Source organism: Xenopus laevis, chromosome 3S, assembly GCF_017654675.1.
Source record: "Xenopus laevis strain J_2021 chromosome 3S, Xenopus_laevis_v10.1, whole genome shotgun sequence".
Classification (NCBI taxonomy): domain Eukaryota; kingdom Metazoa; phylum Chordata; class Amphibia; order Anura; family Pipidae; genus Xenopus; species Xenopus laevis.
In genome coordinates, this window is record NC_054376.1 from 71,827,634 (window position 1) to 71,846,949 (window position 19,316).

Consider the following 19,316-nt stretch of genomic DNA (forward strand, 5'->3'; position numbering starts at 1 on the left):
TTTGCCTTTAAAGTGTTTCTATGTATGCTTTGCAGACAGCCTAAATTTACCACTGTTTAAATCCAGTGTAGTTCTTTTTTGACACACTCACAAGCAAACTAGCATTATGCAGTGCTTTGTGCACCTTTACTGCAGTCTAAGGTAATAAACTATGTGCTGTAGATCCTCCAAAGTGATTATTGGTGCCTATGTAACTTATTTAACAAGTCTTCTTATCTGCATAGAAAGTTTTTAGGGAAGACCTTTCTAGACAGCATCTGGCTGGGTTGCTTGAAATTCATTATGCTTCCTGATAATTAGATCAGGAGTACCGACCGGAACATCCAAACACACGGATATTGTGTTGTGTCATTTTTATAATGTATACATTTCTCTCACTTTATCATCACCAACTTTAGAATATTTCTCAGCCTTCATTTTCACAACTGTATTTCAGACTCAAAATTTAAATGTTGATCACAGAATCTGTTGTGTTTGAAAAGTTTTGCAAGACCCTATATTTGCTAATTGAGTCTTTTTAAAAAAAAAAAGTCACACCTTTCTAATGACATGGGAGGTAAATTTACTAAGCGGGCCAAAATTCGCTGGCGACAGCTTCGCACCAATCGCAACACTTCGCCAGAAAAAAATTCACTGGCACAATGCTAATTTACTAGCTTTCCTGCCTGCGAAGTTTCATCCTGTCTGACAGAACGCTGGCGACTTTTCGCTAGTGTTACTTCGACAATGCTAGTAAATCAAAGCGAAGATGCGGTAGCGTTCAATTCTGCCTAGCGCAAATTTGTTAGAGGTCTTGCGCTCAGGCTAATTTGCATACTGCGGAAAATTTAAAGTTGAATGGACCTCATGTTACAAGTTGCATCTCATACATTACATTGACACTGATAACTAGACAGGGAACATTAAAAAAGTCAATAGAGCTGTTTTAATGCCCTACACATGAGTCACTGTAAAATAATGTTCCATATGTTAGAAAATGTATGGGGGAAACCGGTTACACAAAAATATTTTTTTAGGACTTTTATCACCCTGAAAAAAGGAAAAGACGCCAGCGTTTTTGGAACTTTCACAAAATATGATGTAAATAACTGAAGATTAAGGAATATCTATGCACTCCATTGCACTTTGCCTGGTCTGAGCTGATGAAGGCAAGTCCTGCAAAAGAGGTTACATTTAGTAAAATCTTCATTTTTGTGAGTAACGTCCATTCGTCAGAGCGAAAAGTCACTAGGGAAGTGACACCTGCACCCGTTAGTCCCTGCGGTGGTAACGATGGTGAATTGTCGCCAGCGTTAGTCACTTCACACTTTAGTAAATCTGCCCCTAAGTTGGTTGCTTACTGCTGGAGTAGTTGTCATCTGAACAGCTGACTGAAAGAGAGACTCTAGTTAGTGTGGCTTATACTTATCACTCGTTCTACTTCATATCGATTCCGAAAAGCATTTCCCTTACCCCTAAGAGATGGCTGTATGCTTTTACATCAGCTTTTTTAATTAAATCACAGGGAAAAAAACATCTGTATTGGACAACATTAGTCATTAGCTTTCAATCCTTTTGTTTTCTGAGGTAAACAAAGAAAGGTATTTTTTTTTAAAGTACTTTATTAATATTGGCTGTTAAAATATATCTAATTAAAACACTTAACCCTTTGCATGGCTGCTGCTTTCCGCTGTGTTCACAAGTTACTTGCCACGAATCCAGAAGTAATGATTCTACACTGCTGGACTATAAAGAATAGTGCTACAGCAGTAGATTCTAAAATCTTTAGCACAAAGCAAAGTCTACTATCTATTTCTATTTCATAAGTAAATAATGTGTTCTTTTGTTTTTGTTTTTACTTTTTTGTGTGTTTAAGTGTAACCATTCTGTGGCTGCTGTGTTATAAATAGAAAGGTATACATGTTTGCATAAACTTAGAATCTTGCAGACTGAAGCAATTGTTAAATATTATTCTATTATAAGGTATGAGTAATTTCTTCCAGTGGAATTTCCGATAATTGCTTGGAAGGATCCTGTATAGCTGTAGAGGATAGTGTAGAATTGAACTGGACATCTGGTGCCAATTAGAAATGTCCTTTAATGCAGTAACACTTTCTGTAGTTGAGATGTTGCCAGACCTGTCTGTCACTACCTGTGGCCGGTCTAGTACCTAGTGAGGAAAAGTTAATCTCCTGCCAGCTGTACTGCACAGACTTCTATTTTAAACCCTACTTGTTTCAAGGCCAAGATAAAGATATGTTCTTTGCCCCTGTTCTTTAGTAGTTCACATATTTTCTTTAGTATTACACTGGTACTAAAAATGTGTTTTCTTTTGATTCACTTGTTGGAAAACAATATACGTCCTTGGAAACTGGATTTAGCCAAGAATTCTTAATGGAGATTAATAACTTACATAGAAAGACAGATAATTATACACTGGAGGTCAGATTTATTAAAATATAAGTTTGTGAATAAATGAATTTGAGGAAAAAAACAGATGAGGAAGAAAAACACAGACAAAACTCATGCGACTTTTTCTAAAATACAATCTTATTTAAGAAGAAAACACCACAAAATATTCCTGCGCACATTTTTTCATAGAAAAAAGATGCATGCCTGTGAGAATCTCTTTGTCCCATTAATTTTCAATGAGGCTAAAAATGTTGAATGTTTTAATAAACTGGGAAAATAAATAAGTTGTTAGAGACCATTCCCATTGACTTCTATGCAACCTCACCAGATTTTACTTGGCGAGTTTTTTCTGGCAACTTTTTTTGGTGCTTTTTTTAAATTTTATCTATAGAAATAAGTCAAATCAACTGGACTTGCTGTGTTTTTATTGAAGACATTTCACCAGTCGTCCAACTGGCTTTCTCAATTCAAAATAACTTGTACATAGGGTATTGCTTCGCTATATATCCTCTGAAATGTTGCTCCAATCAACATAATCTGTTTATCATAATCCACAATGATGTCATTAAATTAGGTGTTGATTGTATTAGCGAGATTATTTCTAATTTGGCACTATAGCCTTTGTTAAGTGGAGAATGTTGGAGTGCTCTCATTATTGGCAAGTGTATCTGCTCTTTGTGGTTTGTCCCTTTTTGCCTTGATCTTGTAACTTGGTGGTATGTATATATTTATGCTAATACTGTTGAACATAGTATACCAGTTTGTGTGATGTTTATTTGTTTGCTATACACTATATAAAAGAAACATTTTTTGAATACCACCTTTGTTTACCAAGTATTATTTCCTTCATTGAGTGTGCATCCCCTCTCTATTCCTATATATGGTTTTGGGTAACTGATTGTGGCATTATCCCAGGGTCATTTGACCCTCATATTTCTTAAAAAAAGAGAATTTTTTTTTCCTTTCCAAAACTGGGAGTGCCCTCCATTAACTTATATCTAAAAGAAAAAGGACACGCGTTTGAAGACTGCTATGTCCAGATTCTAGACCGGGAGACTGACTAGTTCAAAAGATGTTAAAGAAGCCATATATGCAAAAACTGAAAAACCATATTTGAATAGAGGGGGGGTGCGACATCTATTGTCTGCAACATACAATGCTGTTTTGGCACCTCTCCCTGGAAGGTTTAATAAAACATCAAAGCGCCAATCTTGCTAATACAATCAACACCTAACTTAATGACATCATTGTGGTTTGGAGCAACATGCCAGAAGATATATAGTGAAGCAAAATCCTATTTACAAGTTATTTTGAATTGAGAAAGCCAGTTGGATGACTGATGAAACATCTTCAAGAAAAACACAGCAAGTCCAGTTGTTTTGACTTATTTCTATAGATATACCATGACCTGGATGAATAAGAACTTTCAAAAAATAATATTTTTCATTTCAACTTTCAAAGTTTTGGAAAATACATGTGCAATTTTTTCCATAGTTACATAGTTAAATTGGGTTGAATAAAGACAAAGTCCATCAAGCTCAACCCCTCCAAATGAAAACCCAGCATGTCCATGCTTTTTCTCTGCGTTTTTTTTATAGAATCGAGAAAAAAATGCCAACTCAATGTTTAATAAATCAGCCCCATAGTGTATTTATAAACATATAGACAGAATTGTGTGTATTGCCTGGAGGCCTTTGTCATATGCTGCTGCTGCGACAGAACAGTACTAGGGATGGGCGAATTTGAGCCGTTTCGTTTCGACAAAAACTCGCCGCCGGCGAAATGTCGCAGACGCCCATTAAAGTCTATGGGCGTCCAAAAAATTTTGTCGCGCGTTTTTGTTTTTTTTTGACGCACGCCGCCATACAAGTCTATGGGCGTCCTTTTTTTGGCGAAACTAGGCGAAAAACCTAAACAGTACCACTAACTATGATTGGCTCTATAGTTGACCAGCTGCTATTAGCCTCACTTTTATCTGGAAGAAGTTATCCTTAATCTATTAAGTAAAAATAAGCCTAATGAGATCTTTTACAACTAGAAGAAAGCTACAAAGAAGGAAGATAAATGTAGTTTGTTTACTTGCATATCTGTATATAATGGTATCTAACAAAGAACCAATTATATGCTACCTTAAAAGAATATTTACATATACTTTTGTAAATGAACTTTTCGGTATACTTTCAGAGTACGTATGTTTATGTGAGTTATGTATATTTGAGTAATATTTGATAAATAATACTAAATGTAGTTTTGTGTAGGGCCATCTTAGGGCAGTCTTCGCTATCTAATTCACAAACTTATGAGAAAAATATAAGGCAATAATACATTTATTGGATAGTCATGGTACATCAGATTTTAGTGTAGTTTTTAATTCAGTGATTGAATCTTTAGCAATTTATTAGAATGCTACTTTTTCAACACATTTTAAAGTTTCTTTTTTCAATAAGGGGCTTGCAGTTTGGCCAGACATTGTGGGTTGGGTGAGGGTCAGATTAGGAAAGTACACTCCTTCACTGCTCCCAAAGAATTCCTGTCTTGGAACCAGATGCATGGGAAAAGTAGAGTACAGTGGGAGAAGTATGGGTTGGGTGCAGGTCCTATAATGACAACATATTGCAGATAAGGGTCTGGTGTGGGTTAAGCTTTTACAGGTTGACTTTTTCCTTACCCTCACATCACTACTCATATGACTTTTTAGGGTGATGACACACAGGAAGAGATTTGTTGCCATGGGTTAAATCCTTATTACAGCAGGCAACAAATCTCCTGAAAAAGACTAAGTTAGTACTTGCCGTGATCTGGCTTAAGCACAGGAAGTAGCCTCCTAATTTTGATTATCCTGATCCTCACAAATACTGAGTGATCGTAAAGTTATTCAAGTCTTTTTCGGGAGATTTGTCACCCATAGTAGTGAAGATTTAAACTGGACAACAAATCTCCTAATGTGCAATAGAATTAAAGGTTTAGAGGGGTGTTAAGCAGGCCATACACATGTAGATTTTCAAAAGATTTTTTCATTATCGTACTACCGAGCATATAGTGAAATGATAGTTGAAAAGTACGATTTGTCCATCAATGAAAATGACCAGTTGAAGCAATATCGTTTAGTTGACGTTATGCTGTATGCTATATTGTACATTTCCATGTATGTACATTTCTTTTTTTGCAATTTTTGGTTTTTAGTTGTAAAAATAAAAAAATTAACTTTTATATCTTATAACTTTGTCATTCCTTTGGCCCACTGTATATTTATTGCTGTAATTTAATGCAATAATCATTTGTTCCAAAGAACCTGTCATCAAAGCACTGCCCCACACATGAACAGTTTCCAAATTATTAAGCAATTACAATATGTCCGTCCCAGCAACGGACAAGTTTCACAGTTCAAAGATGAACATTTTTAAACCTTCTTCTGATTAATTTTCTGACTGTTTGGTGCACACCAACCTTCTGAATACCCAAAGAATCCTCTGTATAACGAGCTGATCACAGATTGTAGCTTGGTGAAGGGAGAGGTTTATTTATACATAGGGCTTCTCAAGTGACTGTTTAGTTTGACGTTGCTCACTTGGACCAGGAAATAGAATGTGAATTTAGTTTCAATTTTCAAATATTGCTCTGTTTAGAACAAAAAATAGCAAAAAATGTGATCATTTCTGATAAAAGTATGTTCAGCACAATCCCGATACTCCAGCTTTAAGCACATCCGTTACTCTAAAAAGAGATGTTTGATAGATATTCTGTTGTTCTGAACATTATCTATGCCTCCATTTTTTTTAAGACCAGGCAATATCATTGTAGGAGTTATTTATAACAATTCTACCACCACATGTCACAGCTATTAGTACACTTAGTATTTTCTGTTACGCTTAAACACAGTCTCCATTATTGCAGCAGGGTTTTCCTGCAAAGAGCAATGCACTGCAAGACATAATGGCGCTTATTTATAAACACTGGGCAAATTTGCCCCGGGCAGTAACCCATAGCAACAAATCCGTGATTCCTTTTTTTTTTTCAGCCAGCTGCAGGTTGAACACTGAAAGCAATCATCTGATTGGCTGCTATGGGTTACTGTCCAAGTGTAAATTTGCCCAGTGTTTATAAATAACCCCCAATGTGTCCCTTACATGTTCTTCTGAAAAGCATTATGTGCATGACATGGCCATACTTGTGCCATGGTTTATGTACTGCTCCAAACACTTTGTAGTTTGAGGGTTCAATTAATGAGCTGGTATGAATTTAGTTATTTAAATAACTTCTGACAGTACTGCAATTAATTCAAATACATGCTTTGTAATATAGATGCATGTTACTTTTATGTCATCTTGTGGCCAATGTAATAAACTTGATAACTGTAATTATAATTTGAATTACTGTATCTTTTAAAATCCTACATTTACTTTTTAGACAAAGGGACTATTCAGAAGGTGGTTGTTGTTCCTGCTAATGGTTCAGCAAGTGGAGAACTCATCCTGGAAGAAATGGAAGTTTTTAAGGTTTGGTATTCTTTCTTAATATTAGAAATGCATGTTTAATATTAGAAATGGTGTTTACATAGATCAGATTGAGAAAAGAGAGAGTGATTGTCAACTTGGATCTGACATTTAGCCTCTACAATAAATAATGCTTTAAAAGTACACTTTTTTAGAAAAAATCTTCCTGTCTATTTCTCTGGAGGATGCAATGACTGTTTTACTAAGAATAATCTAGTCTAAACTAACAAAGATGAGGGAATAGTGCCTGTCCAAGAAAATTTCATCATTGCACTTCCCACCTAGGTGGTAATGTGGATTGTGTTGGCTGGCACGTGATCGTTCAGCTTGTCTATCTCACAATATCAAAGGCTATTAAATTCTATAGTTAGTATAGATATGGTTATATATAATGTATGTGAAATTATGGAGGGGTGTGTGTATGGATGCTGGGTTTTCATTTGGAGGGGTTGAACTTGATGGACTTTGCCTATTTTCAGCCCGATTTAACTATAACTATCAGCAGGGGTGCACAATTAAGTGCTGGAATCCATAGGTCACTTCTAGTGTCAAACCAGAAATATCTCGAAGTTGCACAAACTAACATGAGGTAATATTAAACATCCTGATGAATATTCTTTAATATTTGCCCTTAAGGTATGGTATGAATAGGACACCTAGATGTTCTCATAAACATAAAATTAAAATGCTCAAGTATGTTCGATGGTAATACATAACTTGATGTGATCTCTGTATACAAGTTATGTCCGGAGTATAATTTATAGATTTTGTTATTGTGTTGCCAAAGTGTCCAGTGATCCACTTATATACTGCGCGTACTCCACCCACCCTAACATTTTACATTTCTATAACAGATGATGATGAGAATGACCCAGGCCTTCAAAGTTGTCACATGTGCTTACCATCTTGGATTTTGTTAGTGTCATGTGTCAGCATGCTCAGTGTGCTCTCAACAGCTGACAAATTAAGCTTAGGGGTCATTACAATAACCAAATTAGGTCATATTTTGTGTTGGGCCCTAAGCTCAGTAACTGACAACAGCACAGAGCATGTGCTGGGAATTTGCATAAAAGAAAATGGGGAGCTACTGGGTGCATCTTTGGATTCACAAATAGTCACTGCTGAAAGCATGTGGTTTCCTTGCCTGGTACCAAAAACCAAAACATAAATGTACAACTTTTCTACCCTACTTCTTTATGAAGCTTTAGCTCTTGTTTAATGACTTACAGAAACAGTGAATAGAGAGTTTAGTGCTATATTTATACTTTATATTTAAAGTAGTTCCAGCTGTAAGGGACATATTTTGAGTAGAATTGAGATGTCCTCCCTTGATAATATACATGTCCTGTCAAACCATGGCCAGTTAGAAAACATATTTATAATTTAGGTGATAGGCAAGGCATTCTGACTCCTCATAATAAAAGGAGATCCTGTCAACCAGCTTCCCAACTCCCAACACACAGTATTTATCAGGTAACTGTAGTTGCTTTGACAGATGTTATTGCAGTTATAAACAAAATATGCCAGCAAAGTGATACATGTTCAGAACAAAGTGTCACATGTTTTGTTTTAACTTAATTTTTAACCTTAGACTATCCAAACAGTTTAGAATGCCATATATCCCCAGTATGCTGTAAATTCATAGCAGTGAGTTTTGGTATTCAGCATAAATAGTTAATATATAAAATTATAAATTGTGTTGAAGTTTTGAGATTTTCATTCAAAGCTCTAAGAGCAACTTGTTTTCTTTTTTAGAGTCATGCTCCTATAACTTCCATGAAGATTTCTTCAAAAAAGGTAAAGTTCATTTAGCTGTTTTTCAGGGTGAATGTAAACAATGTATTTATTATTTTTAGCTACTGTATGAAGAGTGTAAGAATGTGAGGAACTATCATACAGTGAGAAAGTTGCTTGTAGTCTTACGGCTGCAGTTTTATGCCACAAACAATTGTTACATATTTAATTTTGCAATTTTTCTTAAGGAGGACTCTTGTTTCAGTATTCTTTCGAACCACCTGTTTTATTTTCTCTGTAGCCCCCCAAAAATCAGTCATGGAACCCCTTTCTTTGTGCTGACAGAGAACTGTGTTCAGCTCTGGCAGACAGGGGACATACCTGAGTAAGACTAATCGCACACACTGTGCTTTCTCTACCAACAGAACAAAGTTGACAGAGAAAATGCCAATCTGCTCCTTACTACTCTCTTGTAAGATGCCAATCCTGAAGGGATGCCATTCCTTTCAAAGCTACTGACCATTAGCTTTTAGGATGTTTACCTCAGCAGAGAAGACATCACATGTGCCATTAACTTTAAGCTAAATGCCCCTCCTGGTGGTACCAGTATGCTATCAGAGACCACTAAAGGACCAGTAGCATCATAAAGTGGCATTTGACTTTGGTTTATCGTATTGTGCAAAAGCTAGAACCATTGTATTTTACACAGCTTATGTATTATCTGCTATGTAAATATGTGCCCTTTAGCATAGTTTCAACTTCAATGGCTGCCTTTATGGCTCCATAACCATAAATTATTTCATTGTGTTCACATAATCCACTTGGGATGGCTAACATATTTCCTCCACAAATTTGTGTTTCATTGTCCTTTTAGGTAGGTGTACAAGAGTTAGTATTGGCTAACAATTCAGACTTTCATGACCAACTTGACTGAGCTGAAATAGAGAAACAAATATTGCCAGAAAATAAAGAAGGCATGATCCAATTGTTGGCCTGATGACTGAGTGGTCATATAAGCAAAAATTGTTCTTATGCTGAGCTGGTTGTTTTCTCTAGTAAAAAGATGCTTGCAAGGTGACATGATTACTCTTTACAAGTACATTAGAGGGCATTATAGACAGACACAAGCAGATGTTAAAGTCTATTGTGATATATAACCTATATTTAGTCTAGATATTGGTATATACAGTTTATATATACTGGGGTTTATTTGGAGGGATTGAACCTGATGGACTTTTGTCTTTTTTCAACCCAAATTAAGTTCTCCTTGTAAAGAGTCTTTCAATTCCATACTGTACCTGTTCGTTAGATCTCCTGGAGTCAGACTTTCTGAAGTTTCTACAAAATATTGTTCATGACAAGATTTTGTGGGTCAGATAAAATCTGTCCCACAAAATCTGATCAAAATCTCCTGTTTAGTTTAGCTCTTACACTATTTTACTTGTGGGAGAGCTGCACCTCTCATTCAATTACTGGAATGCTAATAACTCAAAAACATACAAAGTAAATAAAAAAGACAATTGAAACGTTAGTTAAAGTAGATTCATTGATAACATACTAAAGTTAATATGAAGGTGAAGTTCCCCTTTCATTTGCACAACAACTTAATAGAACGAAACACAGCCCCAATAAACTCCTACCTTACTTCATTTGTAAAATTTAGAGGTGACTTCCAACTATAGGAATAACTGTAGGAAACTGACCATGGAATGGGTCCTGGGTATGTTGTTATTTATTTAGAATGCACATAACATAATGTAAGAAAAATATCTGTTACAGTTGAAAAAGAAATGACAGACTGAAACTGGTGGCGTTTATTAGGTAACTGTGTCACGATTATCTGGCTGCACAAGATCCTCTTCTGTCTGGCCATGCTTCAGACTGATTTAAAAGCTCACGTTTTATCTCTGAATCAACCATCTCTACATGTTGGTAGGCTCTGAAAATCTTGGCAGTTGATATGTTAATACTTTAACCCATAAACACAAAAACTTTGAATTAGCAATATATTGTATTATTTTGGAGGCATGCATTAAATCTAGGATATGGTTTTTTGCAGGATTCAGATTTAATCAAATCTGAATTGAAAGTGTTCGTGCAGGTTGAATCTGAAACCATTAAACCATGAGCTTTTAAAGCTCTGAACAATGAATACATTTTTTTTTAATTTTTTCTCAGATTTGATTGTATTAGGGTTTAATACAAAACCAATTAAAACATACAATATGTTTTTTTGTGAAATCAGTATTTAATAGCTGAACAGTATTGCGTTTGATTTACAGCAACAACTTTATGTAAGCTCAGAAGAAGGCATTATCCAATTGTCTTTACATCGCTGCCACATTTATGGCACTGCCTGTGCTGACTGTTGTCTTGCCAGGGACCCATATTGTGCGTGGGATGGAAAGTTTTGTACCAGATTTTATCCATCAGGAAAAAGGTAGGATAATGAATGCTTGTTATTGTTCTTTACCTACAGTAGCAGCTTAATGTATTGTACATAGTAAATGATGTACCCACCTATTGTAAAATGTAAGAATGTTTGAGGGTATAGGTAATTTCTGATGTTTGTTTCTAATGTACATATTTGTACATATACCGATGCCTAAATATTGGCAATACCACTCACATATGGTGGTGTGTGCACAGATGAGATGGCACCCCCAGCATTCTCAATAGTTATGCCACTGGAGCCATAGGTTGAGCTAGATTTGTGTAGAGGATAAAGGACAACTGCTTTTTCACTAGCTCTGCATATGTACATGTCCAGAGATACATAGTAAGACATGCACAGATCCCAAACACAAAGACATATGTAGCCTGGGAAACATGTTTTGTATACCACATACAATTCCATTAGCATGTACACAGACAGGTAGGCAAGGCAAAATAAGGACTCCCAATACAAGAGCTACTGTACCTTACTTTGCCTCCCAAGCAGGTTATGCTTTTTACATTGCACTTTTCTATGATATTCTATCATATAAATATAGTTCGAATCTATAACCAGTTTAATAAACTGAAAATATTTTAATAGCTTTACTATAATTTTGTTAGTTGAACATAAAATATTCTAACATATTTTTATTGCTGTAAAATAATTTTAATGTTATCATAATTTTTCCCACTGGGATTTACTCTCTGTTTTTCAGTCTTGAATGTTCTGCTTTTTCAATTGTTTGCTGCATATTTCCTTTTGCTATCTCATTTTATTCTGTCTTCCACTTTTAGTTTGCCTTATCCACTTTTTCTTTTACATTTAACATTCTTCTGATTGTCTCCATTTTCCACTTGTCCATCCCTTTTCTCCCTCTCTCTCCACTTTTGCTATCACTTTATGTCTTGTTTTTCACTTCATTTAGAGAAGCAGGTATATATATATATGTGGGGGGAAGTAGTCCTTGTTCAAAGACATTTCTAGGAAATAAAACTTTGGCAATTTGTTTAATTAATCATATTTTCTTATTTTACACAAAATTTATAGGAGAAGTCGAAGACAAGATGTGAAGCATGGGAACCCAGTTACCCAGTGTCGTGGATTTAATTTAAAAGGTTTGATATCATATCCAACATGTCATTACCAAAATATATTAAAGTGATTATGTAAGAGAATAACCGCGTCTATACAGGTTTGGAACCTATTATCCAGAATGCTCGGGACCTGAGGTTTTCCCGATTAACGGATCTTTCTGTAATTTGGATCTTCGTACCTTATGTCTACTAAAAAATAATGTAAACATTGGTGGCACTGTTGTACAAAAGAATATCCTGCTCAGATCTGGTACAAGGGGATCTGTGTTAGCACTGGGAGAACTGTGCAAAATAGTTATTAACTTCTTTATAGAGCACCATTTATTCAGTAAAGCTGAGCAGGAGTCATACCAAACTATTGCACCACTGATCGCCTTGTACAGACAAATGACAAATATGCCAACAGCATAAATAATGGAACATCTCTTGATGCTTTGTGCATTTCGTGACTTATTGCTGTCACAAAATGGATGCAGCCATAGACAATATGCATTAAAGTTACTCACCGTTTACTGCACTCGCTCCAGTTGTGAGAATTGTCAGAAAATGCAATTGTGCCTGTCCAGTCTGTTTAAATGATTCTCACGCATATTGATGCAGGGAAACCCTGCAAAACTACAAGATACAAAACTACTGCAAATAGTATTAAAATATTAAAGTTACATTGACTATTTGACTATTTTGCAGTCTTTATAAAGATGCTTACCAGATACCATATCGTATGTGAAAGAAAGAAAAAAGCATACCATGAGAGCATTGAGAAAGGAGAATTTTTTTTCTTTGTAGAATATACATAAGGTCAAGATAGAACAGAAACGCTCAGCTCACACCCCACTCTTTAGTTCCATAGATCATCAGTGGTGTAATTTTGGGGGGCAAGGCCCCCCCATAGTTTTCCTTTGCACCTCCACCCCTGGGCGAAATTGCGGGTCATCTTCAACATAAAACAAATGGTGTATAACTCCAAATTTCATAGTCTCACTACTCCAGTGTCATAGATTTGTACAACTCTCCCACCAGTGACTAGCATTGAACATGATGATGTTGTGTATGGCTGCTCACCAATAACAAAAACCATGGTTCCCATGTATTGTTTTGTGCTGATGTGATTGTTAAAACTAAAGACATGCAATATAATAAGTCTTCAGATAATTATGGCCATATAAGTATTCAAATATATGTGGCTGTATAGTTTGTATCTTGCAAATCAGCAAGAGTATTTTAACATGGTAATGTGAAAGCAGTTTACCTAGGTTTAAAAAAACAACTAGATATATATTGAGAATATTATGTATTTTTGTATTGTATTATATACTGATAAATGCAATGATCAAAACTAACCAATAGTATTTCATCAAAATATATTACAGTAGAATACTATCTAGAAATGAGTGGAACATTTATGTAGATCGGTGTGGTGTCATGACTTTGTCAAGTTCAGTATAAAATTAATATATAAGGTTACACATTTACAGCTTGCCCAGTAATGTTTTGGAATAAGAATAAATTATTCCTTAGACCACATAATCTAAACATGCAGTGGAGTTTCCTATAACCTGTTTTTTTTGGCATTTCATTTTATATTTAATTTCTCCAGGCTCCATTCATAATTTAGTAATAGTTGATGATTTGTGATCATGGGTTCTCCAGCTAATGATGGCTTTAAATGTATGATGTGGCTTCCTTTACATATACACTGTAAGCAGTATACTTGCCTATATACAGTGTGTATGTATATACAATATGTCTTTGATATCTTGCTAGACATATAATGGTTCTTTTTTTACTATTTAGAATATAGGAACACTGCAGAAATTGTTCAGTATGGGGTTAGAAACAACACAACTTTCCTGGAGTGCATTTCTAAGTCTCCACAGGCTTCTGTCAAGTGGTTGCTGCAGAAAGATAATGATCGGAGGAAAGAGGTGAGTTATAGCACTGAATTCACACAAAATTCACGATTTTATACAGGAAACCATGTTTCCAGGGGTGTAACTATAGAGGAAGAAGACCCTCTCACTGCAAGGGGGCCCTAGTTCATATACAATTTGAATACATATTACACAGTAAAACAGGTCAACCTCTAGACATTTTGGGGACCTGAAACATAATTTACTATGGGGCCCAGTAATATCTAGTTAAACCACTGCATGTTTCTTATGTTTTGTATTTTGAAACTCTGAAAGTATAGACTACAGGTTTAGGATCTGTTATAAGAAAACCCATTATCCAAAAAATTCAGAATTACTGGAAGGCCATCTCTATTTTAACCAAATAATCAAAAATTTTAAAAATGGTTTCCTTTTTATCTATAATAATAAAATAGTACCTTGTACTTGATCCCAGCTAAGATATAATCAATCCTTATAAACTCAAAATTATAACTTATAACAGGGGTGTTCAAACCTTTTGCAACGAGGGCCAGATTTGGTGAGGTGGGGGCCGACCATTCAGCCTGACATCCATTCCAAGGTAGCTAGCTTGCGATCAGGATCATTCACTCCTGGAGATAGAAGCGTGCACATCATTTAGGATGTGGAGAAGTGGAGTCTGTTTGGACTTATTCTCCGCGCCTCATTTAAACAAGGAATCACGTAGCCGCAGCAGTAATATTTGGGCACATGATTAGTGAAATGATCGTCTATACTGCTGCTTGTGTGCTGAAGGTGTGAAGGTGTAGCAATAGACACGTACTGTCACGTAGTGACGCACCGCCCTCGCATATTTCTTTCGTTTACTGTACTGGAATGTCTGTACAACTATTGCACCTTGAGCCCTAAAGAAGTATGTGAGAGCAGCGAGTCATTACATGCCAGTATGTATATATTGCTAACACCTTCAGCACACACACAGCAGTATAGACCCAAGTGGCAGATCATTTCACTAATGTGCCCAAATATTACGGCTACGCGATGCTGAGCTGGCTGACTACTGTTACTTTGTATAAGTAGTCAGCTGTCCTTAGACTGCATCCTCCAAACCCCACAATCCCCTGCACATGTGATTTCAATAACGAAAGGCACATCACAGTGCAATGCATTGTGGGTTATGTAGTTCCTGCATGCTGTCTGTAAACTGTGGAGAAGTTGCTACAATTTGTTACATCAGTGTTTAGTCCTTCGTTCCCTGCCAGGATTTTAAATGATGCAGAAGGAGAAGAACTGTTAACCAGCTGGATTGCAGCATAGAAAATTGCATTTATTCATACTTTTTGAAGAAACAGGTAACTGTGATGGATATATTAGGGGTTTCTGTGTTATGTGGGCCTTTTTATCAAATTTTGGTTTGGATGTCGTAGTTCCCCTTTTAGGTACTGTATGGATACCCAGATTAGGGAAAGATCCATTATCAAGCAAACCCCAGGTCCCGAGCATTCTGTATAACAGGTCCCATACCCATATAAAAGTACATACTCCATACACAAAATGCCAAAATCGGGTTCCAAATTATATATCCATAAGTTGGAAAAATGCTTGCATTAAAAAAACAGTAAATTAGGTTTGAGTTCTTCTACAGTTAAGCTGGCCATACACATTCAGATTTTATTCTTTGTATGACGATCGTTCAGATGACGATCATTTATTTGGAATGATCTAAAACTAATCATTTAGGTTTAAATTGTAGGATCAAAGTAGGAAAAATAACAGATCAGACAATGTTTTGGTCATTAATTGACATTGACATTAGCAGTTGTGCGAAAGTGATGTCCCGGAAATAGTAGTGACAGTAAACCATGGGTATAGTCACATAGCCAATACATGCAGATATATTCTCATTACCCAACAGAAAGTTTCTAACCTGTCCAATTGACTAAATGATCACCACAGACGTTGTTTCATACAACTATATATGTGCATCTATGACTAGCTTTTGGTTTCTCCCAGGCACATCAACTATTGCTGAAAAAGGAGCAAATAGCAGTGTTTGTTTTATTGATTTTGCAGTAAGAAATCATTCATATATAGCAGTATTCCATCAAATATATGCTGAAAGCTTCACAAATTGATGGAAAAAGTAACTTGTAGTAGTTGTCATGTTTAAACCAGTGTCACTTTAAAAACTGGCCACAAATTCTGAGCATTAATTGCCAATAACTTTAAATTATTATCAGTTAGCACACTGGGAGTTTTGAATAAGAAACTGATAAACCTTCAATATTCACAGTATTTGTTATTCCTATTTTAGCAACAATTTAAAATGAGAATACACAATCTGTAAATAATCATTGTATCATAGCATTTCTGGGATATGAAGGACACCCAATGCAGCACAGGCTGTAAGACACTTGTACAAGTCTCAGTTAAAAGCAAAAGAAAACAACTGCTAGATGATATCATTACAGTCAGCTTTGAAGATCTTTGTTGATCATTTGGAAAGCAATTTGTTTGAGCCATTTGTTAATGAAATTATGTCAGTCTGTGCTAGCAACCTGTGCACTTGTGGCCAAAAAAAGCACTTGAGTCTGTTCTTTATGTCAGATGTTGATGACATTAGAGTTCACTAAGAATTGATGCAGAAGAAAATGTCACCTAATTTTGCCTTGCCGTAAATTGGTACTCATTACCTGGTCTTTATGATCTTTAAATATGTGACTACAGACTGCAGTATTAGGATATATCCTTGCTGATAAATGGATGTTTTTTTAAAAGAAATTACATAGGGTTCATTTAGTGAATATATGTAAAGAAAAGATAATGGGTAGCACCTTCCACTGTTTGAGATATAGAAACAAGTTAGTGGTGTGCAGGGTCACAGAGAATATAGATAAATAGGAGAGAAAAAGTATGACCCATTGGTTGGGAAGGTGCAACCAATGGGTCATACTTTTTCTCTCCTATTTATTCATTTAGTGAATATTTTATGTAGACTCAGGGCTTGAAGCAGCATCCAGTTACATTTAGTGCACTCAATTCATAACTAGCTGAAGCCGTACCATGTATATTGCGGGTCTCCTATGCAATTTTCTAATAACACACAGACATGTTTAGCTTCTGTTTGTACTTGGCATTGATGCTTAGAGATACAGTGAAGAATTGACCTTTATGAACATATTCACTTGTACATTAAGGTCATGGACATGACACCAGTTCACATACAGCAGCCATAGATGCAGACAGTTCATCCTATGTTTTATTTGTGGGAAAAATTAACAATTGTTTTATTATATTATAAAGCCCATTTTTTTAAAAAAAACAAAGAATGTGTGTATTTTGTTTAAATGCAGTTGCTTTTTTAACAACAAAAAATGTTCTCTTATAGCAAATGAAACAGAGCCCAATAAATATTATATCTAATCTTTACTTTGCTTTACTTATCCATTTGTACTGTATAAGAATATACTGTGGAGTTATATGGGCATGATTACATTTCTAATGTTTAATACTTTTTTTTGCCCCATATAATTTATTTTCTTTCCTCTAAAATATCTTTTTTGAAACAAAGACCCTCCTTGTTAATGTTTCTAAAGATTTTGGAGCTGCAGACTATTCCAGCTTGCTCTAAATCATCAACTTTACGTGCTGCCTAGACAATACCAGCATCATTGTCTGGAAATGAGACCTCAGAGTGCCAAATATTAGATCAAGATCAAATGTACTTTGCAGTTAAAGATCTCAAGTTCATACTGAGATTCAGAACATGCCAGATACAAACCATACTTGATAAACCTGTGCGTCAGTAACAAAGACACAATGGTATCTTTGTTTAGGTCAGTCTATAATGCATAAAATATATGGCTGTGTTCTTGTCCGTGCTAATAAATTATATGTTATGCGAACAATACTGTATTATTCTGCTTTATATTCTCTATTAAGGGAGTTCTCTATATGTGTTACAGAATTGTTAATTTGCAGTTTCTCTGCATAAAGTAGTGCTTTAGATGAGAAAATTCTGTGGAAAGATTATGTTGGGAATGTCAATTTTTTTTTAAGGCAGTACTACCTTTGTACTTAACATTAAAAAAAAGTGTAGCTTTTCAAGCATCTCAAACCCTTTATCAAGCAAAAACAACATACTCCTAAACTTTGCACCTTTTTATTGTACTTTGTGCTGCCATTTTTTGGAAGTGAGGGCATTTTTTTAGTATGTGTTGGTGAAAGGAGTGTTTTGTCTTTGATTTCTTTTATAGAATCTGCTGTTAATATCATATTTGTTTTTCAGAGCAATGGTCGTAATTGGGAAATTAATGTCTGATGCTTATTCTCATATTCTTTATCAATTACAGGTAAAATTAAATGAAAGGATCATTGCTACTGGTCAAGGACTCTTTATTCGCTCTGTCCAGGAAACAGATCAAGGTGTTTACCATTGTGTTGCTACAGAAAACACATTCAAGCAGACAATAACCAAGGTTAATTTGAAAGTTCTAGAGCCAGAGCTAGTCACATTCATGACTGACAAATCTCAGTGGCTTTGGGCCAGCACTTTGAGTGGAATGCAGTTCCATCCAAAAGATCTTACAGGTGCATTCAGTCACTCGGAAATGCAAATAATTAACCAGTACTGCAAAGAGAGTCGGCAAAAAACCCGACAAGAAGCAGAAATTCCGAAAATGAGAGGGGACTATAGCAAGTTAAAGGTTCTATTGAACACCAGAAAAAGTAGAAATCGAAGAAATCATTTCCCTGGATCTTAGGCCTGCAAGTTTCCTTGTTTATGGCAACACTATATTTTTGTTTATTAAAACTATTGTAAGTGGAAATACTTAATCTTATAGACCATGGGATATTTATAAGCACAACAGCTATTGAATAAACATCTCGGAATGTTCTTTTATACCTACAGTAATTTGCTTGGCCCTGAAGCATCCAACTCAACACCAACTCCTTAACCTTATTTATTAGATTATTGTATTTAGGTAGAAAATAAAGTGAATTTCCAGTATTTTTGTCTAAATATACACTCATGTTCTTTTTTTGTTTTGTTTTTTTGTTTACAGATCTACTGTAACTGTAAAATATAGGGTTCAGTCATTGCATTAGTCGAGTATGTGGTTGTTTAGAAACCTGTCATTTGTTTAAAAAAATAAGAAAATGACATCATTATAAATTATATTAGCCTCGTTCAAATGACTTTTTGTCTAGGTTGGTACACTATTAAATGAACTGAAATGAGTAGTAATGTTATACTCTGGAGGAAAGCACCATTGGTTCAGTGGGCGGAACATGG

The 19,316-nt window shown here is 35.4% G+C and overlaps 1 protein-coding gene across 1 annotated transcript in view; it reads left to right on the forward strand.

The window, feature by feature from the left end:
* The window catches only part of sema3c.S (semaphorin 3C S homeolog), a 68,150-nt gene extending 49,103 nt beyond the window's left edge, over positions 1-19,047 (forward strand). Inside the window, 6 exon segments of the mRNA NM_001094933.1 lie at positions 6,799-6,887; positions 8,640-8,681; positions 10,901-11,058; positions 12,103-12,170; positions 13,944-14,074; positions 18,373-19,047. Of these exon segments, the coding sequence (NP_001088402.1) occupies positions 6,799-6,887; positions 8,640-8,681; positions 10,901-11,058; positions 12,103-12,170; positions 13,944-14,074; positions 18,373-18,783 (899 nt within the window). The 3' untranslated portion in view covers positions 18,784-19,047.
* The last annotated feature ends 269 nt before the right edge of the window (positions 19,048-19,316 follow it).